This window comes from Lolium perenne, unplaced genomic scaffold, assembly GCF_019359855.2.
Source record: "Lolium perenne isolate Kyuss_39 unplaced genomic scaffold, Kyuss_2.0 unplaced13, whole genome shotgun sequence".
Taxonomy (NCBI): domain Eukaryota; kingdom Viridiplantae; phylum Streptophyta; class Magnoliopsida; order Poales; family Poaceae; genus Lolium; species Lolium perenne.
Window position 1 is genome coordinate 791,319 of NW_027248971.1, and position 24,177 is coordinate 815,495.

At 42.4% G+C, this 24,177-nt stretch overlaps 1 protein-coding gene and 1 long non-coding RNA gene across 2 annotated transcripts; one reads left to right on the forward strand and one right to left on the reverse strand.

Annotated features, from left to right (window-relative positions):
* Positions 1-9,575: 9,575 nt before the first annotated feature.
* On the reverse strand, positions 9,576-10,175 carry LOC139834276 (uncharacterized). Its single transcript, XM_071824767.1, has one exon. It carries the CDS (start codon positions 10,173-10,175, stop codon positions 9,576-9,578), a length of 600 nt encoding a protein of 199 aa, XP_071680868.1.
* An 8,400-nt stretch (positions 10,176-18,575) lies between these two features.
* LOC127321402 (uncharacterized) lies at positions 18,576-22,388 on the forward strand. Its single transcript, XR_011750036.1, has 4 exons — positions 18,576-18,738; positions 20,798-20,997; positions 21,620-21,724; positions 22,146-22,388. It is a non-coding gene; the product is annotated as an uncharacterized lncRNA (long non-coding RNA).
* The last annotated feature ends 1,789 nt before the right edge of the window (positions 22,389-24,177 follow it).

The following is a 24,177-nucleotide window of genomic DNA, read 5'->3' on the forward strand; positions in this document are numbered from 1 at the left end:
CTACCAATTTCTGGTACTGGCCAGTGCTGCCTTGCTTGCTGTACATGCCAGGTGGTAATTATCTATTGCTTCTAGCATGCTCTGACCTTGCTATGCTATGCTGTGCTTGCTTATGGGCTTGATATACCATGCTGTTCATGCTTATGAGCTTGCTATGCTTACTGGTCTATCATGCTTGCTTGTCTAGGTGTACTTGTGTTGCATCTGTGACACTTGTGTGTGTGCCAGAGGTGCCTGTGATATGCTTCAGTGCTATCTCTGCAAGCCAATGATCCATTGGATCATTCCTTGCTTGTTGGTTAACCTCTCTGTGTAACTTGGCTTGCTATGATTGATCCATTTGATCAATTAATTGTCAGTGATTGCTTACTGGCTAATACTATGACTATATGAGTTAATTATCTGGTGATGCTGATGCTCAAGCATCACTGTGCTGTTGCTTACTTGTGCTGTTGCTTATCTTAGCTACCTAGACTTGTTCTAGTGGCTATAGATTAACTGTGTTGCTTAACAGTGTGTTACTGTCATGCTTAGCATGGATCTGTGATAAATTCATGCTTGTATTACTTAAATGATGATGAACTGCTTATGCAGTGATGATTAAGTTACTTGCTTGCAAATGATTTGACTGTTCATGATTATCTAGCAAGCAAAATAGAATCTGAATCCATTTCTGGATAGTGATGTGATATATTTGGCTTTCTCTTATTTGATGCTAAGTGTGATGTGACCTCAGTAGCCTTGCTACTGATTGGTTGCTCACTTATTTGGTTGGATCTTGTGGGCTACTCAACTTTGCTTGCATATTTGGGGATCATACTAACTATGAATGCCAATATGCTTGCCTGTGATGAAATCTAGGGTTTTACTGATGGTTATGTGCCTAGGATTTTCTGTGTAGTCTATACTAGCTGCTATTTATTGCAATACATCTACTGGTGCTATCTGTGCATCAGATCTTGCTTCTGTGCACAAGATCTGTATCTGGATGGTTTCTATTTTGGTGGCTTTTTAGACTAGCAGTGATCCTTGGTGAAAACCAAGTGATGATTCACCCTGTTGAGCATCTGCTCAACCCCATGACTATGTCATGCATGTTTTATGGATTAGATCCATTGGATCTGCTCCAGGAACTTGGTATACCTTGTTCCAGCTCCTAGTATGAGATTTTGTGTTGATGCAGACTTGTGGTTTGCTCACAGCCCTTCACCTCCAGGTCTAGTTGATCTTCTAGGTCACCATGATTTCTGGTGGCTTAAGTGGTTGTGTGGTTTGGTTCTGTTCTTGCTCAAGAACTGGATGAACTGAGCTTGTTCTTGCTTCACCCTTACACAGTGAATCTTATACGAGTCGACTGGTTATGATTTCTAGGGTTTGTGCCCCTTTTATATGAACCCTGCTTCTATCCTTGCATTGACACACAAGCCTGGCTTGCTTGGTGACTATGCTGTTGCATGGCCTTGCTGTTGCTGCCTAGCACACTTGAGCTATGTGCTCTCATATTCTGAAACTTGAGCCCCCTGGTGTGCTCAGGTTTGGTCTGCTGCTGCCCTTATCTTGTGCTGTCCTTGGTTTTGGACAAGCACAAGTGTGATGTGACAGTTTGCACTGTCCAACTGAATCTTGTGTTATTTGCTAACTGTCCAAACTGAATCTTTGGCTAACACTAACATTCTGGCTAGTGTTGATTCTTTGTTTTGCAGGTTTGAAGATGGACATGGCCATGAAGAAATACTTCAAGTCATATAGTCTAGGTTTTAGTTTTAGGAATAATATTGTAATCTTCATTTTTATTTCTGTTTATTATTCATCCATTCTTGTATCAAAAATATTGTAAAGACAATGTAATTTGTGTTGTGATATCAATAAAGCCCAAGTTTTTGTTTATGAGCTTTTGATTTATTTAATATTTATATTCTGGAATAAACATTGTATTTATGATTCACTTTGAAATTCAAAGTTGTTTGAATTCATAAGTTGTGTTTAAATTATGAATTCTATTTTATATTGTTCAATGCTTATTGTTAAATGTATTAGCACTTGTCAAATGAAATCAATTCCCCAAATCAACAAGATACAAAAGAGATCATGTCGAAATTTCCCTAACTCACATTGCCTAACCCTAAGTGCAAAATGAGAGAGAACCTCGATCCCTCTTAGGTTTAGTTGCAATAAAGCGCGAAAATTTCCCCCGTTTTGCGATGAAATGCACATCCCATTTCTAAATCTACCCTTCGTTGTTCCTATGTTCTGGGTTATTACATTCGGTCTTCTGGAACACTCCATGGAAAATAGGGTCTTGGGCTTTTGTTTCGTCCAATTCCGAGAATATTTGTAAACCAACTTTTCTGAAATCAAAAACAGCAGAAAACAGTAACTGGCACTGTGGCATCTTGTTAATAGGTTAGTCCTAGAAAATGCATAAAAACATTATAAAGTGTGAATAAAACATGTATGTATTGTCATAAAACTAGCATGGAACATAAGAAATTATAGATACATTGGAGACGTATCACCATCCCTGATTCAAAACATGGGATCATCTACCCCTTTCTACATCCTTCTCTTATACCCTAGTCAAAACCCCTAAGACATCACAATTTTGGCTAAGTCCTAGAATTGTTATCAGATTCACTTTTGGAGCCTTTAGATTAAGAAATCCTTTTCCATCCAATGTACCTCACTTGTCCGGCCCTAAACATACCTTGTCATATGAAATCCCCAACCATACAAATGCCTTGGGCCAGATCACTCTCTTACCCATTTATCCTTGTTGGTTTTAGGTCGAAGTCAACAATCTATTTTGGCAGGCTTAATATGTTCCAACTTTGGCTGTTGTTTCTTAAGCAACCACAACTATTATTGGTAACCTCAAGGCATGGATCTCATATATGCAACACCCTCTACAACTTCCATGTCTCCCATGTCCCATTCTACTCTTGCAATTCTTATATTCACTTGATCTTGTACCATATCCAATGTTGCACCTCTAGATCCCTTTTCCAACCTTTATACCTTGTTTTTCTTTGTTTGATGTTCTAATCTTCAACACCTTGGTGTGGAAATGATAACCACACTAGGAGATCATCACCTACCCTTGAGTTTATACTTTCTTAAAAATTTACTTTTCTTTCTCCCAAAATCCCTAAAACCCTAATGTTTTCCTCTCTAGTTTCATCACCAAACTACTTCTAATTTCATCAAACCTTTTCAAATAATTTTCACAAATAAAATATGAAATGTGAGTGGAATTTTAGATCACCTTATTTCCACCCAAAAATGATTCCTTTACAATTATTCTCTTGTTTTATTTTCACCAAAATACATGTTATTGGTACACATGCCTTTTCTTGCACTTTGTTTTACCAAATAAGTTTTGAGAAAGTTCCACTTAGCCTTATCTTGCAAATAGTCCTTTTTCATTCAATATATCATCATGGCTATTTAATCAAAGGCAAGATCAATTTAAAACCCTTCAAAATTGAGTCAACTCTTATATAGTGAGAGAGAGGCCCGCCCCCTTTTGTATTCAAAATGTGGTTAAACGGTTTTATTCTCCCCCCACATCAAACACACTTTTCCAATCTACCTTCTACAACCAACACTTTGGTAAGGCAAGTTTTTGAACAAAGACTAACATGGTCATCTTGGCAACTCAATCCCCACCTCCATCTCTAGTTTTCCAAACCTATCGCAAAACCCTCCAACTCATCACCTTAATCTCTACATCTCTAGCACCACACCACCTCTTGTTAGACCTACTTGATCACTTGCTCCTCTTTGGCAAAGAGTGAGCCGGCCATACCATGTTTTGGGCATGTGTGTGTGCCCTACTCCTCCCTCTCTACACTCTCTAGTTGGACAAACCACCCCTTTACCACAAGCCTGCACCTCACCCCGTCTCTTTTACCTTCCCTCCAAAACCCTAGCTAGGAGGGCATCCTCCCTCTTTCTCCTCACATGGCTGGGCCACACCCTTTTGACACAAAACCGAGCACCACCCCCTGGGCCAACCTCCAACCCTCTAGACCCCCACCCTGGGCCCTCTTTTCTCCCTAACCGAGCCCAAACTAGGATGGCCACAACTCACACCGCCCAAACCCATCGAACACGAACGCCAGAAACATGATCTCGCTCGATCCCTCCCCTCTCCCACGCTGTCTGCTGACGTTAGCCCTTACGTCACACCCCTGCACCACCCCTACGCCAGCCCTCGCCTCCCCATTGGCCGGCATCACCGCTCGCTCGCCCTCCCGTTGGCCACAGTCACCGCCCACGCACCTCCCTACGGCTATAAAAGCCCCTCCGCCCTAGCCCTCCCCTCTCACTCCCACCACTTCTCCTTCTCCGCACCGCTCCCCTCTACCTCCCAGAGCTCCCTCTGAGCACCAAGGAGCTCTACCCTGGCCGCTGCTCGCCGACAGGCGCGTCATGGCCATGATCACTGCAAGGTGGCCGGTGACGTCTGAGCTCACCCGGCCCCGTTTTGCCTTCCCTCTTCCTTCCTCGACGCTCTCCCTACCCTCCTCGTCCTAACCATCGCCTCTGCGCCGCCCAGGTCCGCCGGAGCACGCCGCCGTCAACCATGCCCTGAGCTGCTACGAGCATGAAGCCTCGGGAGGAGCCGCTGCAAGAGGAAGGGAAGCCGCCGGACGTGTCCCGGGATGGCCTCGACCCGCCGCGCCCCTGTCCAGGCTCCGCCCGCGCATTCCACTACCGTAGGTGAGCTCCGGCCACCCCTCTCTTTTTCTTCTCGCGCCCACCGAGCGAGCCTGGGCGGAGAAGAACGCGACCCCCAGGTCGATCGAAGCGCTGCATGGCCTGCATGGCCACGTTAGCCCATGCGGCCTGGCCCGCCTGGCCCCCATCCTTTTATTTTGTTTATTTTTTTCCTCCCATCCACCTGGAGACCCCTCCTGGGTCGGCCCACTTCTCAAACCCGCGCGGCCCAGGCACGTTCCCGCCCATTCTTAATTTTTGAAATTTCTGTTTTTAATTCCAAAAACCAGTAGTACCCAAATGCTAATAACTTCTGTTATACACACTCAAATCAAATGAAACCAATTGAGATGAATTATAATTTTAATTATCTTTCCAATGCTACTGGTCCCTTATTTTTACAATTTTTCTACAAATTTTGGCATGTGTATCTTGCTCTATGTAAGATTCAGATTCAAGTTAATTCCAAAACTTTGAAAAATTATCCTTTTTGAGTGAAACCAATTTTGTTAGCCTTGTTTAAGTACTGAGCTTCTAGAATAATTAGTTTTAGCCTCTGCTCTTGAAAATTGGTTACTTCCTATTTTCGGTGTAGTGTTTTGTAACAACATAAAAGAGGGAAATGATTTCTAATTCTTCAAAAATGTTTAAAAATAAAAGATGAATGATTTGGATGCAAAACCAATGCACTTGTCTTCTTGGTAGTGTTATCTACTAGGGGGTATATCATTTATTCCTTGGTAGTACCCATAGAGGCATTTTCTTATTTTTGATGCTCTCATACCTTTTATAAGTAAAATAAATTGGTTTCCTTTTCAAAAGTTGTTTCTGAAATAACTATAAGTCCTTAGTATGTTAGCCCTTGTTAGAGTGGTTAGCTGTTGATTGTTGATTGTTGATTGTTGATTGTTGCATGTTTGTTTTGTTGGTGCAATGTGTTGCTTGTGTTCCTCTTATATTTTTCGGTGATAGATGCGAACAATTCCGCAGAAGAAGAAGTGGTTCGGACGAGGATTTTATTTATATTATTGGAATTCTTATTTCAATGGAGTTGAAGAAACCAACCAAGGCAAGCCATCTTTTGATCTCTTGCTATTTATCCTTCTTGTTTGGTTCATTGTTCCATTATATACTTGGTTCCTTGTATCTTGTGTATGTTTGGTCCTCTACACTATGCATACTTACTCCAAAGTATGATGAACCCCTTGTTGATACTATGCATACTTACTCTCAAGTATGTTGAACCCCTTGTTGATGTTATGAATGCTTACCCTAAGCATGTATGCCCCCTTGACCACCTATATTATCATCTTCTTAGTGGTATGATGATTAACATCATGACCCTTGTTTAATCATCCTACTTATGTTGTCCCTACGCATGCTTATCCTAAGTATGTATGATCCCCTTGACACCTCATTTATAACCACCTTAGTGGTATGATGGCTAGCATCATGCCATTGTTGTCTCTTAGTTCTTACAAGAAACTATAGGTTGGGAACCCCTTGGAAAAATACCTTGTTGAAAAGAATTTACGGAAAACCTTGGGTGAGTTGGATTTACCCAAGTGTGTGTTTATGAAAGGAAAGGATCTTGGCAAAGAAAGTTGGAAAGAGAATCTTGTTTTCAAAAACTTTGGTGTCTATGTATTCACCCGTGACAATTAACCCGCGCAACCACACTACCCCAACGTGGGCACGGGGCTTAGCTCGTAGTTTGTTCTTCCTAGCATGAGGCACCACACAACTATACAAGGGTACGATTACCCCCGAGTCCGGGTTGTCGAGATGGGGACAATAGTATAACGGGATGCCTTCGGGGCTACCCGTCCGGAACACACTATGGGTCTCCTGGCTTGGCGGTGGAGCCACGCTCAAAGTGAGGTGAATTTCCACGGTGTCGGAAAGGTACATACTCCATAGGGTAGGACCTCTTGCTAAGTTGAATGGGCGAAAGGCTTTGACTGATTATCCGAGACTCGCATACTTTCGTTTGACGAACCGGGGATGATCCCGGCGGATTTATCAGATCTTGTGGGGAAAGTGCGCACACTCTGCAGAGTTAAATCTATTCGAATAGCCGTGTCCGTGGTCATGGATGGTTGGAATGGCCGTTGCTTAGCCTAAAGGATTTTAGTTTTACGACAGTGTTTTGAGCAAAGAAAGAAAGGAACTTTGTTTTGGAGTACCGGAATGGTACGGGAAAGGATGTGTCGACCATATGGAGATGGTCGGGAAGGATAAATAAAATTGGGTTACCCCATCCTAGTGTTTTATGTTGTGGAACTCTTTTGAAGTATCTTATTCAACAAAGATATAGAGAATTCATAGGTTATCTTCTGAAGTATCTTCTTCAACAAAGATATAGAGATGTCATAGAACCTTCTTAGTGTCCCCTTCAACTACGAATTTGGGATGCTATATCCACAAGAGAAACTGATTCTCTCTCACATGCTATATCCACAAGAGAAACTAGTATTTCCCTCTTGTCATCTTAGTTTAGCACTTGCTATCTTGCATTCTTGCAAAGTTCCCTCTTGATGGTTTGCGAGTACAATTCCAAATGTACTCACAGTTTTGTCCCTGGCTATTTACTTGGCCAGACTAGGAGGAATTCAACAAAAGAAGAAGGATTGGACGACGTCTATGCGAACTAGGAACGTCTTCCCAGTCAGTTGCCTGTAGGGTTAAGGCAGATGACTCGGGCTCTACGCTGCTGAATTGATTCCACTACTCTGATGATTAAGTTAGGCCCTTCGAGGCTATTATCTAAAGATTGGTCTTGTGACCTTGTTGTAATTTTCTTATTCCGTTCTGTAATGGATGATGTAAATTTAATATCAGTTCAGTTATGTGTTCACGGCGCACTGATCATGGGATCGTGAACTGTATACATAACGGGAATTTCGGACAGCTAGTCCGGGGTCCCCACAACCCATTTTTCCTTCCATGTGTAACACATTCCATGAAATGAGAGAAACAACATTAGATGGTCGCATCCAGTAAACAGAGCCACCAAATTCCAGAAAAAATGAAGAAGTACATAAAAAAATATAAGTATACACACAACCAGACTCTTGATGACCAATGAAAAAAATGCTAATATTGTATTGAACTTGTAGATCATATAACCCACTGAAACAAATTGGTGCGTCATCAAGTGATTTCACATACGATTTAAATCTTACCTTACTACAAATACTGTTATTATACATCTCACAAAAACATACTAATTGTATGATTTATATCTCACATGCATTTGCTTATTATTCACTACAATTCATAAAAAACATGACTGATGCTACAAAATAAACTAACAGTAGCACAAAAGGCTGAAAAAATTATACCATCAAAATGCAAAAATAGGGAAGCAAATTTATAAGTATAAACACACAGATCTTAGGTATGATTTCACGTGATACGCATGTCAGTACAACAAAAACAACAACAACAATAACAACAACAACAAAACCTTTATTTCCAAAGAAATTGGGGTAGGCTAGAGGTGAAACCCATAAGATCTCGTAACTAACTCATGGTTCTGGCACATGGATAGCAAGCTTCTTTGGTGATACTCCAGTCCTTCAGATCTCTCTTTACGGACTCCTCCCGTGTCAAGTGTGGTCTACCCCGTCCTCTCTAGACATTATCATCACGCTTTAGTCGTCCACTATGCACTGGAGCTTCTGGAGGCCTGCGTTGAATATGCCCAAACCGTCTTAGACGATGTTGGACAAGCGTCTCTGCAATCAGTGCTACCCCAACTCTATCTCATATATCATCATTCCAGACTCGGTCCTTCCTCGTGTGGCCACACATCCATCTCAACATGGGCATCTCCACCACACCTAATTGTTGAACATGCCGCCTTTTAGTCGACCAAGACTCAGCGCCATACAAAATTGCGGGTCAAACCGCCGTCATATAGAACTTGCCTTTTAGCTTTTGTGGCACTCTCTTATCACAGAGAATGGCAGAAGCTTGGCACCACTTCATCCATTCGGCTTTGATCCGGTGGTTCACATCTTCATCAATATCTCCATACTTGTGTAGGATTGACCCCAAGTATCGAAAGGTGTCCTTCTGAGGCACCACCTTCCCATCCAGGCTATCCTCCTCCTCGTGCCTAGTAGTACTAAAACCGCACATCATGTACTCAGTTTTAGTTCTACTAAGTCTAAAACCTTTCGATTCCAGGGTTTGTCTCCAAAGTTCTAACTTCCTATTGACCCCCATTCGACTATCATCGATTAGGACCACATCATCCGCAAAGATCATACACCATGTGATATCTCCTTGTATATCCCTTGTGACCTCATCCAACACCAAATCAAATAGATAAGGGCTCAAAACTGACCCCTGGTGTAGTCCTATTTTAATCGGGAAGTCATCGGTATCGTCATCTCTTGTTCAAACACGTGTCACAACATTATCGTACATGTCCTTGATGAGGGTAATGTACTTTGCTGGGACTTTGTGTTTCTCCAAGGCCCACCACATGACGTGTCGCGGTATCTTATCATAGGCCTTCTCTAAGTCAATGAACACCATATGCAGGTCCTTCTTTTGCTCCTTGTATCTCTCCATGAGTTGTCGTACCAAGAAGATGGCTTCCATGGTCGACCTCCCAGGCATGAAGCCAAACTGATTTTTGGTCACGCTTGTCATTCATCTTAAACGGTGCTCAATGACTCTCTCCCATCGCTTTATTGTATGGGTCATAAGCTTAATTCCTCGGTAGTTAGTACAACTCTGAACATCCCCTTTGTTGATTGGTACTAACATACCGCGTCTCCATTCTTCTGGTATCTTGCTTGCCGAAAAAATTGAGTTGAAGAGCATAGTTAGCCATACTATCGCTATGTCTCCGAGGCGTATCCACGCCTCAACGGGGATACCATCAGGCCCATTGCCTTGCCTCTCTTCATCCTTCTCAACGCCTCCTTGACCGCGGACTCCTGGATTCGTCGCACAAAATGCCAACTGGTATCATCAATGGAGTTGTCCAGTTCAATGGTAGAGCTCTCAGTCTCCCCATTGAACAGCCCGTCGAAGTATTCCTGCCATCTATGCTTAATCTCCTTGTCCTTCATCAGGAGCTGGTCTGCTCCGTCCTTGAAGCATTTGACTTGGTCAACATCCCTCGTCTTCCTCTCTCGGATCTTGGCCATCCTATACATGTCCTTTTCGCCTTCCTTCGTTCCTAACCGCTGGTAGAGGTCCTCATACGCCCGACCCCTTGCTTTAGTCACAGCTCGCTTTGCGGCCTTCTTTGCCATCTTGTAATTATCCATGTTGTCTGCACTCCTATCCAGGTACAAGTGTCTGAAATAGTCTATCTTCTCCTTAATAGCCTTCTGGACATCAGAGTTCCACCACCAGGTATCCCTAACTCCGCTTCTACTTCCCATGGACACTCCAAACCCCTCTGAGGCCACCTTACGAAGACAGGTCGCCATCTTCATCCACATATTGTTCGCATCACCTCCTTCCTCCCAAGGGACCTCCTTAATGACCCTCTACTTAAACGTCTGAGCTACCTCCCTCTTGAGCTTCCACCACTTCCGTTCTAGCGACTTTAGCACGCTTATCCCGTTGGACACGAAGCGGAAAGCGGAAGTCTGCTACCACAAGCTTATGCTGATGGACAACACTCTCTCCAGGTATCACCTTACAATCTAGGCACACACTCCTGTCTTCTCTCCTTGAGAGGATGAAGTCAATCTGGCTGCTGTGGTGGCCACTATTAAAAGTCACTAGATGTGATTCTCTGTTTTTAAAGAGGGTGTTAGCTACGATCATGTAGTACGCTAAAGCAAAGCTTAGGACATCTTCCCCTTCTTTATTCCTGATGCCATAGCCAAAGCCCCCATGCACCCTTTCAAAACCTATGTTAGATGTACCCACGTGCCCATTAAGGTCTCCTCCTATGAATAGCTTTTCGCCACTGGGTATACCCTTAACCAAGTCCTCTAGGCCTCCCGGAACTCCATCTTGGTGTTCTCATTGTGGCCTATTTGCGGGGCATAAGCGCTAATAACATTGACAACTAAGTCCCCAACTACCACCTTGACCAGGATAATCCGGTCCCCACATCTCTTGACGTCTACCACTCTAGATTTGAGGCTCTTGTTGATAAAAAAAATCAAAAAAAATCATGAACAAGTCATATATCTGAACAATAAACATCAACACCACTGCTTGAACAAAACTACCCCTAGCACAGATTGAGCAAAATAACATCATCAAAATAAGAACTAGCAACAGTAATACCATGTGCGTTCTAGATTCTCGATTCTCAAAGGATCCTAATTCATTTCGCATGAGAAGACTACCTTGGAATACATTGGGTGCTGATTGGAGAATTCGGTCGGAGTACTTAGAGGGTAATGATGACAAAAACTACCAGTAAACTGAAAGGAACCTCTCCTATGTCGCCAGCGCCTATGAACTTGCCGACCACACACGCGAAAACGAATGACATCTAATCCGCCGGCGAGGATGCAGAAATCAAGCATAGCATAACCTGCACAAAGCGGTGGACCACAACAGCAGAGCAACAACTTGACACAAATTCGGAGAAACGAACGAGTGTGGACACCTATTGCGGTCGAGATTCACAGAAAAAAATAAACTAGGGTGGAATCTCCCTGAACCCTAGGTCAAATTCGCAGCACAAGCACAAGCGGCAACAAACTTGACGATGTCGACGAAATTGAGCCTGAGGAGCTAGCGGATTACCAGTTAAAGGAACGAAGGTCATCCTGGCCGCCGATCCCCGGATGGCTTCCCGATGGCAGCCGCGAGAAGAAACGGGAAGGCTCCCGTGGGCGGTGGAATCGAAATTTTTGCCTCCGCACAGCTTCTCCCCCACAACACCCCCCCCCCCCCCCCCGCCCCGTGTGCACTTTTTGAATTGGTGATGCGGCAAGAGGTGAACACACCTGAGGGTATGAAATGCCATTGTAGCAGACACGTCAGTTGCAATGACGAAGAGACATAACAACTTCACTTGTTGTACATAAAAATGGCAACAAAATCACTTCCCTTCTTTATTAATTATTTTAATCGTAATAAAACTAGAATTACATATCCTAAACCATTAGAAAAATTAAACACAGAAATTGGTACTAGACTTATTACATGATCATAGAATTTTTTTGAACCAAACTAAAATCATTATTGTCTCATGGATTGAATAATTAAAACTTTATTATATCCATTGAGATATAATACGGGGTAACATTGACAATTTCACATATCAATACTTCACGATGTATAATGTGGATACCGCTCCATCCATCATTATATTTTATGCAATCTTGCTTCTTCTTCCAAGTTCCATCAACAACAAAATCACAAACTGCAAACTCTGCGGTACCTCTATTAGCTATTTCATTCCATTGTTCAAAAAACTCTAGATGTATGTCCTATAAGAAAACCAAAAAAATAGTATTTAATTCTAAAAATAATAGATAATTTGTTTGAATTCGAAAAAAAGTACTAACCAGATAACTCATGTCGTGACTTGTTAACCTATGAACAAAAAACTTAGGAGCACCACCATTAGTATCTCCCCTTATAAGTAACTCCGCGTTCATGAAATGTATTATAGTGTTAATTTCTTTTGTAGACACCGTGGGGACCCAGCTGTCCGAAATACCCGTTATGCATTCAACTCACTATCCCATGATCAGTGTACCGTGAGCACATAACCGAACTGATAAACAAAGTTACAACATCCATACATAGTACCGAAATAATAAGTCTTACAAATGGTCACATGACCAAGTCTTACATAAATGCCACTTCGGGCTGAATTCAACAAACACTTGCAGCGGATACAAATCAACTACGTCGGGCCCAAGTCATGCCTCAAACCTATAGGCAGCTGACCGGGAGATCGTCCTAAGTCACATAGTCATCGTGGTAACCTCCATCATCTTCATACTCCTCCTCATAGTCTAGCCAAGTTAATAGCCAGGGACAAAGCCGTGAGTACATTGAAATTATACTCGCAAAACCATCAAGAAGGTACTTTGCAAGATAAAAAGTGCTAAACTAAGATGACAAGAGGGAAATGACTAGTTTCTCTTGTGGATATAGTATTTAGAAGAGAAGCAGATTCTCTTGTGAACATGGCATCCCTATATCTTTGTTCAAGAAGATAGTTCAAAAAGGTTCTATGACATCTCTATATCTTTGTTGAAGAAGACACTTCAAAAGAGGTCCTACGACATCTCTATATCTCTGTTGAAGAATAGACTTCAAAAGAGGTCCTACAACATCTTTATATCTATGTTGAAGAAGATACTTCAAAAGAGGTTCTACGACATAAACCATTAGGATAGGGTAACCCTATTTATTTCCTTTCCGGACATCTCCATTTTTTGAAGGGGTCAGCCATCTCCATATGGCCCAACAAGACATGCCCGTACCCTTCTGGTACCCCGAAACAAGTTCCTTTTTTCCTTTGATAAACACTTTCTAAAAGAAAACACATCAGGCTAAGCAACGACCATTCCAACCGTCCATGACCGTAGACACGGCTATTCGAATAGATTTGACTCTGCAGAGTTTGCACACTTTTCCTAAAAGATCCATGAGTTTATCATGTGCGCAACTTCCCCGCATATGAACTATGCCATGACAAAAACTCGGACATAACCTTTCGCCTCTTCGCCTTAACATGTGAACCTACCCTATGGAGGATGTACCTCCCCGACAAACCATGGCAGCTCACCTCACTTTGAGTGTGACTCCATTGCCACGGCGGGAGACCCATAGTGTCTTCCGGATGGGTAGCCCCGAAGGCATCCCCTTATACGATTGTCTCCACCAACGACGATCCGGATCCGGGGTGTCATCACCCTTATATAGTTGCGAGTTTCCCACATTAACTTGAACAAACTACGAGCTAAGCCCCATGACCATGTTGGGGTAATGTGGTTGCGCGGATTAATTTGCATGGGTGAATACTTAGGCGCCGATATTTTTGAAAAACTTATTTTTCCTTCCATCCAACTTTACCAAGATCCTTTCCTTTCATAAGCATACACTTGGATAAAACCAACTTACCCAAGGTTTTCAAAATTCTTTAGACAAGGTATTTTTCCAAGGGGTTCCCAACCTATAGTTTTGTTGAGGTGAACTACATCAAGGAGGATGATGCTAGTCATCAAACCACTAAGGGATATATTTGAGGTGTCAAAGGGGAAATCAAACATACTTAGGGTAAGTATGCATAGTGTCAACATAAGTAGAATCAACCCAAGATGGATCAATAGACAATGATAGCAAGAAGATAAACAACAACAACAAGTAATACAACATCAAGAGATCAAAAGATGGCTTGCCTTGGTTGGCTACTCCATGATCTTCCTCAAATCCTTCATCCACTTCTTCTCCTTCAACTTCACCCACGTTCGAATCTAGTGTCGCAAAGATAAAAGAGCAACAACATACAATCAACACCATGATTCAAACTCACAAGCAAGATTTTAAATAAAAAAAAGTCTAACTATGAAGGGGTACTTGTTTTGTAATATTGGACATTTTATGAAAAAGGGGTGGTTAAAGGTTTGAATAAAACAAGAGCGTTTTGGTTCAACATTTCATGTGAAACACAAATAACACTAAAAATAACAGTTTAGCATGAACAGAGGTTAACACGGCCAGTACTAAAATAAGACTAGCAAAACTGGATCCACTCAAAAAAATTAATCCTACAATTTTAGAAATTAACTTGAATCATAACTATACATAGAGCAAGATACATATGCCAAAAATCGTTGAAAATTCTAAAAATATGGGACCAGGAGCATCTGAAAGGTTTTGAAAATCTTGTTCTAACACAATTGGTTTCACTCAATTTGGATGAACCAAACTCAAGTTATTAGCTTTTTGGTTCTCTGGTTTTTAATCAAATTTTAAACAGAGATTCAAATTTTTAAACAATTAAAATGGGCGGGAACGAATTGGGCCGTGCCGGGGTGCAGAGATGGGCTGGCCCAAGGGGAAAATCTAGGTGGAGCGGGAGAAAAATAGAAAGAGAAAAAGAAAAGGGGCAGGTCCCGTGGCAGGCTAGGCGTGCATGGCCACCGTGGCGTGCATGGCCCATGCAGCCACGAGATGGGGATCAGACAGCCTGAGGGCGTCGTCTCCTCAATGTCCACGCGGTGCGCGGCGGCCGGGAAAACAAACAGGGTTGGGGGCATGTCAGGGCTCACAGGCGAGGCTCGGCGGCGGTTGGCGACGGCGAGGTGGGGTGGCAGCTTCACGCGGGCATCCAGGGGTGGCCTTGGCGTCGTCCAGATCCTCCTCCGCAGCAGCTCCCGGCGTCGTCCTCTTCATGGCAACCGTCGGCTCGAGCCTGGCGGCGGCGTCCTCTGGCGAACCTGGCCACGGCGAGGGTCACATTAGACGGTGCAGAGGTAGGGGAGGTTAATGGAAACGAGGGGGGCAGGGGAGCGGCGGAGACGAGCTCCACCTTGTGCTTCACCACGCGGTGACCACGGGCAGCCTGCTAGCATCGTCGAGCAGTGGCAGCTCGAGCAGCCCTTGGCGTGTCTACCAGCGTGGCTAGGGTGGTGGAGTTTTGTGGAAGGAGCAGAGAGGGGAGCGGTGGGGGTTTTTATAGGGGGGGACTAGGAAAAATGCCCGTGCGTTGCACCGGGAGACTAAAATAAATGAATATAATTAGGCAGTCGGGCCCATTGTCGAGCAACCTGGCATGTAATGTTCCTTTACCGAACGAAGGAACTGCCCTCCTCCAAGACGGACGCCATGCTAGTGCCCACCTCAACACCCTCTTAGTAACCAGAACGAAGGTGCTGGCGTATTACTGCACCGTGAGCTCGTTCTCCTGCAACAAGGGCGTCAGTGACCCGTACGCTAGCGAAGGCCCCCCTCCCACACTGGGTTGGCGGATCGAGCGCGTCGGGTTGTGGCAGGTCTTGGATTCTGGCGTGGACACGGTGCTGCTATAGTCCGCGCTTGTCAGGGCAATTGCGGCGGCGAGATCTGCAGCTGCTGCGTGAGGTTGGGATCGAGTTCCGGGGTACTTAGATGATCAGTGCTCTGGGTCGTGGGGAGCGAAGTGACCATCCGCTTCTCGTAGCTGTTGCAGAGGAGGCTGACACTGGGTTGGGGAAAGACGGTGTCGCGCTGGAGCACGCTGGAGCACATGGAGGAGAATCTAGGAATATCGCGAAAGGCCCACCGACTGTTCATGGCAAGTGAAGTAATTTTGAAGAAAATTAAGGGTAGTAAAAAACGGACGACGGAACCCCTTTTCTCTTCACAAATATGCACGTGAGCGCGTTGCAACGGGAGAATTTTCCAGTTTTAAAAAATGTATGCAGTATCACACCAAGATTTTTTTTCATAATATATTACACCAAGAGTTGAATAGATATGAATGCCAAAGGAATCTAAAGGTATAATTGTTGCACCCCCATGGGGCTCTCACAACGATTTCAGCTTCTCCACCGTCTGATCTTCCTTGCAGGTTAATCTCGGCCGTTGATTTCTGGCTCAATTCTGCTAGCTAACCCCATGCAACGGCCAATTGTTACCCGCCTCCGGCTGCCATGTGGGCCCCACCTTTGCCGGCCCGCACGTCAGCGACCGTGGCTGGGATCTCCGTCGGTGCACATTGTCGTCGGCTAGGGGATCTCCACCCCGCAGGGGTATTTTCGATATTTCAGCGGTATGGGTATAAAAGGCAGCATCCCACGGAGGGAAACCCTAGCCGCCGGCCCGCCAATCGCCTCGCGTGCTCGTCTTCCCCAATCGCCTCCCGAGCCTCTCCTCCCAAATCCCCTCGCTCGTCCTCCTCTCTCCCATCGCCGCGCTCCGCCTCGCCGTCCTCCTCCTCTCTGTTACGCCTGGGGCGGCCGGCAAGGATCCCCTCCTCCACTGCTCCCTTTTTCCCCTCCTTCACCGCTCCCCTTTTCACTGGGCAGAGAGAAGCAGAAAGGGGCGCGGGTTTGTGGGAGAAGTGCCGCCGTCTTCAGCGCAGGGGAGCACGAGCCGCCGACCTCCTACGGCCGGCGGCGACGATGTAGAGGCGGGCGCACATGGGGAGCTCAAACTATGCCGGCGGCCGCAAGATCTGGTCGCCAACACGTCCCCGACCACGACGGGGAGCATGAGCAGCTCGTCGGCCCATTGTAGGAGCACGGGATGGGGAGGGCATCTTCTCGTCTCCCTCGTATCCCCTTTCTGGACGGCTCGTGGGGAGCATGTAGGGTACGGCGTGGCTCTCCTCCCCTTTGTCCTTGGCTCTCCCCGCATGAGTCAACCTCATCCCTGCCTCCACCATTGATCTATGCTTTCAGAGGCTTACGAAAATGGAGACGAGCGGGTGGATCTTCAAGAGTGTTGGCATCTTCCTCTAATTCTTCTTTGGTATGTGATAGCCTTTGATGGTAGATCAGATGTACTTTTGTTCCTTGATTAGTTGATGCACAGTATGCAAGAACCTGCTTGAGAGAGATTTTTTCTTAGATCTCCTATCAAGAGCGTGCTTTTAGGAACCTTGTTAGGCCACTAACTTTTCCATGTAGCTCTCTTTTGTTTCCTCTGTGGATCTAAAATAGCAGGCTATTAGTTGTAATTTGGTCTTCTAAGAATGAACAATATGGGTTAAGATTATGTTGTGAAATCTGGTCCGTTCTAACAACTATTGATCTACTGGTGTAGATTGTCACTTCTTTGTGTTGTTTTGTTTCAGGCATGTTATGGAAGAAGAAGAAGAAGAAGCTGTACATATGTGTTCACTGTATTGAAATTATGTACAATGTATCTCTTTGTGATATGCCATTTGTTCTGCTCATATTGAGCTGAAACTGAGATAGATGAAATACAACCTTGAAGTTGCAGGTATTTCGCACTTGTATTCAACCCACTCAGAAAATTAGCGACATGGAAAATCGTGCATTCGAGCCTCTATTCGAGAGTTACGTATACCACTAAGTTTTGTCCAGAACTATTTTTATTCATCTTGATTACCATCTCTGTCTAGATACTCTTATCGGGTCAGAAGTGTTAGTGGAACGAATCAATGCAAGTTTTTCTAAATATTTTTAGGCTTTGAGTTATATTTTACCTACTCTCATCATTTTAGATCAGTCAATGTGTCCTTGAGGACTAACTATTCTTACTCTAGATTAGTATGTTCTTAGACTTTGAGATCGGCAGATGTTAGAATACGTGTTTGATTATTTGTAGGTCATACATGTTTCAGGACCAGCTCAATATCTTTAACTACCATATTCCATGTTCAAATATGTTACTCACAATGATGGTAAGGAAATGATGGATTTTGATAATTGCATTATATTGATAGTTGGTGAAAGACTAGCTTAGTTGTGTTGCTGCACATAATTTGTTTATTGACTTACAGGGTAATTGCTTACTGTTATTTATTAAAAGAGGCAGCCATTTATGTAGTCCTTCCCATATCCATGATGGCTATAAGAATTAATTATTATGAGATTTGGTACATTGCTAGCCATATATTTATCATTCCTTTGTAACCAGGTTATTGCTTATTTTTCTTCGATTCTTGTTATGAGAAATAAATCCATTTTTGTCTCTTCTATTATTCCATCTGCAGGTTACACTATTGTCTAACCATCATATATTTGCAGGATGATTGATGTGGTGTGGTGGGCAGCGTAAAGGAATTTGTCGAGGTTGCCAATATGATTGAGGCAGCGGATGCGACTCGGCAGAACAAGAATGTGTGTTAGCAGATTAGAGATCGCACAGATTGTCGTAGTGCCACGCTGTCAAAGCTTGTTCATGGTGGTGCAGAGAAGGACCCCACGGATTGATTTAGCATGCCATGTGATTGTGAGAGCAGAGTGCTTGTGTTCGTATTGGAGGGAAATTATTTATTTCCCATTCGGCCATATCCAATCCCCCCTGGCGAACCGCCGCTTGCGGAGTGTTCTCTGCGCATCTTCTCTAGCGAGGGAAACAAGCTACTGCGGCTTCAATTACTCATGTAGCATGGTAATTCCATTTCCTCCATGTCCTTTTTCTGTTCATTTTGTATTGCAGCTCCTTTCGAGAATGCTCCCAGCTAGAATATATAGTCTCTGTCATGTTCCACATTGGATGTGTGTATGTATGCTTGGAGATACTTGGTGTACGGTTGGTTTACTTTCTTTAATGACTGGTGTACTGTGTGTGATATCATGCAAAGATAATGTCCACAATTGTGTATATGCATATATAGCAGGGGGTTTGGTTCAGCAATGCTCGAGCTTTATATAACTGTAGTGATAGCAACCAATGATTGTTCATTTAATTTTTGACATGGTTTGAGGAGTAACCAATAGATGGGTCTTCTTTTTCTTGCACGGAGTAGGATCTGATATTCTTCGTTCATAATTTGGCATTGTGATCACTCTTCTGTTGGGTAAAAAACATTGCTCCTTCCATGAGTAGGGTCAGCAAACTCCCCTGAAATTTTTCTTTAGTTTTATTAGTCGCAAGGTTGTGACCATTACTCATAGCAGAACTAGGATTTGTGCTAAAATCTGGTCTCTACATATTTTTCTAGCATTTTGTGCTGCCAATGCTCAAGATTACCATCTTTTTGAAGCTCGAGCCCAGAAGTGGAAGGCAAATGCCGGCGATGGTGTAGGTGCTGCATATGATGCTCACCTTTGAGGAGAGGGTCTTTGATTGGTCGTTGCAGGTAATGCATGGTCTAATTACGGGAAATCTGCAGGACTAAATCGTTCTTTGGCATTAACTTTCGCTAGCATTTATTTTTATGCAGATATGGATACTAGCAGCGAGCTGAGGTTAGTTAAGAACATGTTGATAATCAATATGGATGTGAAAGATAACCATGAAGAAGCCAGTGTTGGGTGAAGCTTGTTTTAGATTTGTGTCAGAAGGTATTGAAACAACACAACACTTATAGCGTGCATACCTTTCATTGATTTGTTAATCACCAATTAACATATATCTTTGTGTAGTTTTGTGAAAATGGATTTTATCGAGATTTTGCAGAGAAAAATGGGCCAGTTTCTACTCATAAACTCATATATAGTGACAAACTACTTTATAGGGCCTCTGGCCACTTTGGGCGCCATATGCTAAATGAGATAGGGCAATGTATACATCAAATATGAAATTATAGAAATGGTTTATTTTCAAGTAAATAAATACTAAACGGCGATGAAGCTCCAGAACATCTAAATCACATTGCAACTTTGCTCCTTTGATTGCGAGTAACATAAATAATGAGAAGTGAGTATCCTGATCTTTGAGATCCTAACCATACTGATTACTGCATTTGCGAGGGTGCTAGAATGGTTTTTTGTGAGGGTGAGGCTTGGATTTATTTCATTGCTTAATTGCATCCTACTCTGTGTATGGCTACATTTAAACTAAGTAGAACATGGGTTTATATTTTTTTGGGACAAGTAGCTCTGAGTTATGGGTGACATGAAATGTGAAAACAGAGTTTCAGCATGAATGCACATGGGTTTATATTTTTTGTGCTCGCTAAGATGATGGACTATCTCTTCTCATAGTGCGGGTTATCATTCTCTAATTTTTGATCAGTTGGTACTAGGTTGTCATTTTCTCATTTTTATTGGTTAAGGTGTTCTATGTAAGATAAGATGAAGTTCTACAGAAGATTGGACCCAATTGTAGCAAGTAATGGCTATAACATTTTCAGATATGAACCATAGTAAAATTGAGGGACCTTGCTATTTGTTCCAAGAAAAATACTCTTTCAGTCCTTACATGTGATTTTCTTACAGGTTCTCTTTGTTCTGCACTGTATGCAAAATTGAATCGGTAGTTCCTGCAGAGTTATGTTGAGTTTAAAATAAGCATGACCTAAAATAAGCATGCCGATCACTGTTCAAGCTGCCCACCAACTTCTTGGCAGCAACATAGTGATATCTGGACAATTTACGTGGCTAGCATACTAGATATATACATTTCTATTCTATTGGTTCTGTAAATCAGAGAATGAAATACAAGAGTGTATGATTTTTCAGTTCTAGATATCCTCTAATATTAGAAAAAATTGGTTTGCTCGCAGGTTCAGGTTCAGAAAAATTACGTGGCTATATGGCTGTAGTGGAGGCGTGCCATTTTCATCTCTCAAACAATGTCGATAGAGTGCATGTAGGCAATTTGTGTGGGGAACAATTACAAGCACATTTGGAGAGTAGATGTGATGCAATCTAGAAACTCTCAAAACAAGGCTTCAGAGTCTAGGCTATAACGACATGGGTTTAGGTGAGGGATTTTTTCCCTTTTATCTTCTATTCACTTTGCACGAGTCAACTTCAGAATTTATTGTCGTGATTCTACACTACCTTCTGAAGCTTCGATGTTTACAGTACCTATATAAGTATCAGATTGAACATTAATGTTTTGGAGCGTCTAATCTACTAATTAACCTGAGACCTATTGTACAAAGGCAATCACTATTCACTATAACTTACGAAGGTAGAAAGCTTTATCCTTTCATCATTTTAGGTAAACTTGGCTCAAATTAGTAGAGTAATCGAACATTCGAAACTACCTCCTCCACATGGATAGTACTTGCGTAATGCTTTCCTTGCTACAGGACTGCAATTTTCAGAAGTGGGTCTGCTTTCTAGCTGAACCTTTTTCCAGGTTTTTTACTATGGAACAGAACCTTGTTTCTTCATTTATGAAAATATCCCATCAGCCCTATTAGGCTATTAGCTACTATTTTTCTTTTGATTGTCCAGCTATACTTTTACTTGACTATAGGCTGTTCAGAACTTGGAATTCAGCTGCTCTATTCTGAATAGTGTGGTATGCAAGAAGAGCTAACTCTACCATGTATCTTGGCATATTCTTAATTTTTTTCTCCTTGATTCTTTTGCAGTGTCAGCACATACCAGAAAAAAATGTGTGTAACTGTTCCCTAGCTGGAGGAAGGGGCACCAAGTGGTGCCATGTATCTTGCACCACTTTCTTCTCATGTGAAGAGGTCTGTTTCGAAGCTATATTTGTAGTTTTATCAATGTATCCTTGGAAATGGCATGCCTTTATTGTCCGGTTAGTACCTGTTTGTGCTTTTCATCTTAATGCGGTGTTAGCTAGCTCTATCTGAGCCTTCTTTTAGGTACTTCCTGCTTGGTGTTAAACAAATAAATAGGTGTATGTAGTCAAGGATATTCTCTGGTTTTACTCTAAATATTTTGCATGTCCTGTCCTAGAACGTGGTCTTCCTTTAGATTTTATCTCCATTTGCTTGGTTAGTTCTTCCATTATAACATAATTTTAGCTGTCGATTAGACTTCTTTGTAGTTATCCCCATTTGCTTAGGTAGTTCTTCCATTATATATATGATTCCTTGCTCTTGCTCTATGCACATTTCCATTTTCGACTCACCATACATTTTTTTTCAGAATTGTTGGGAGTGCTGGTCAGAATAAGACTATAATTTTTTTCTTATCTAAGCTGAAGATGATCAGATATTTTGGGAGTAATGGCCAGAATCAGAGTATTATTTTGCGTACTTTTTTCATTTTAGGCTAGCACACAAAAATTAAGAAGTATTACTAAGTTTGTTAGCAGCATCGTCTTCTCGGACTGATGTATTTTGAATAATTGCGAGTAGTTCGAACAGTTATATTAAACTGTTGTTTTAACTGCCCATGTAACTACAGCTCGGTGAAATAAATGACACATAAACTTACTGTTTTGTTTAATCGAGATTAATCCCCTCCATCTCATCTGTTTGATGGAGGGAATCTCGATTAAACAAAACACTAAGTTGATGTGTCATCTGTCAACTAGGTCATGCACTGGTTCAAGATGATGTTATGAAACCTTTCATTGGAACTGGAGTATTTAGGTGCACCACTTTATCTTTTCCCGCAGATCAGTTTAAGCTTCTGTTTACTATTCTTTTTTCTATAATGGAGCGATCCAGGTGCTTAGAAAGAAGGTGATTTGTTTGCTCCACTCCTTGGCTATTCATGTAAGCTATTTATTTGTCATGTTTAAAATGTATGCTGCTGGAGAACATAAACTGAGACAGATTGTGTTTTTGTGGGAGCTTAGATGGGTCTCCACACAGATGATGCAATTATCGTGGTACCTGTCTGTTTAGGTCAGGTTTTCATCTGCTAAAATGGTTACAGAGAATAAGAGAAAGTATATATTACATATGCCTATATATTTTCTTATTTCTTTTCAGAACCGTTGACTAGAAAGTGGATATGTTCACTGCTTATTTCTCTAGACAATTGAGTTCACTTTATCATTTGGTTGGTCTACGTGGTACTCATAACTTAAGCTTATCTACCATGAATCTGTTTCTTGATGTTTACTCTGCTGGACTGAAAAATGAACTTTCAGTGAGTTGTTGTTTTTTACCAGCTGTTATCGTCTCCTACAACCCTTAGTGTCATGGTTGTGTTGTTCTCAACCTGCCTGTTGTCCCATGTAGTCCTTCTTTCTTCAGTCTTTTGTAGCATCCCTACATCAGTGTGTATGGATGTATCACCGCATGGCCAAAACTGTTGACCGGGAGTACTATAGATGGTGTACTCAGTTCAGAAACGATCCTATCGTGTTGGCATGCTCTGCTATTGTAGCGTACCTGCGAAACTTTGGAATACCTGATAATGAAGTAATCCAGGATGTTAAAACTTTCCCTAATGAATATTCTCATGCTCTGCTGAGAGAGAAAAATATGAGCTCCTTATTACAGAAGTGTTGTCTCTACTAATGCTACATTATATCATTGACATAACTTTATCAATCATGGTTATCACCTCTGAGAGCTATATGTTGCTAATTAATATTTTTCCAACAATAAACAATGATCAACTTTACATTCCGTTGTATTTGTGTGTGTGTGTTTCTGTACTTAAATTGTAGTGGGAATATTGCAAGAACTTGCAGATACACATCTTTACACCATCAAATCGGTGCACAACATTTCACCTATTGGTGAGTAAATTAAGTTTGTGTATGACCAATTGACCATTCTATGTGATGTTCGTAGATACATAGACCACTTATCATAAAACTTAGAGCATGTGCATGACCAATTGACCATTCTATGTGATGTTATTTCTTCCTGTTTTCAGATGCACATCTCTTCGATATTAATGTAGAACGGTCATTTTGCTTTAACCGTCACGTAATAACATCCTCTTCGCTGCTTGTAATGGGACCACTGGTGACGTTTTGAAATCCTTCTCGTGTGTTTCTAGGAATTAAAATGCTCATTACAAAAAGGCTTTTTGAATAAATTGAGCAATTCTTTTTTGTAAGAAGTTCCAACAGATTTCGCCAGTTGCTTCCAGTATAGTAAAAAATGCAAATTGTCCAGTCTAAGTAAATTTTAATGTTTAGTGTTCTCTTATGTATCTGCATGCTATGATAGTGCTAACTATAAGTTCATTTTCACTTGGACAAACTAGGCAA

Bases quoted from the DNA above. Each gene is read 5' to 3' on its own strand.
- LOC139834276 (XM_071824767.1), bottom strand. From the start codon at position 10,175: ATGGCGACCTGTCTTCGTAAGGTGGCCTCAGAGGGGTTTGGAGTGTCC.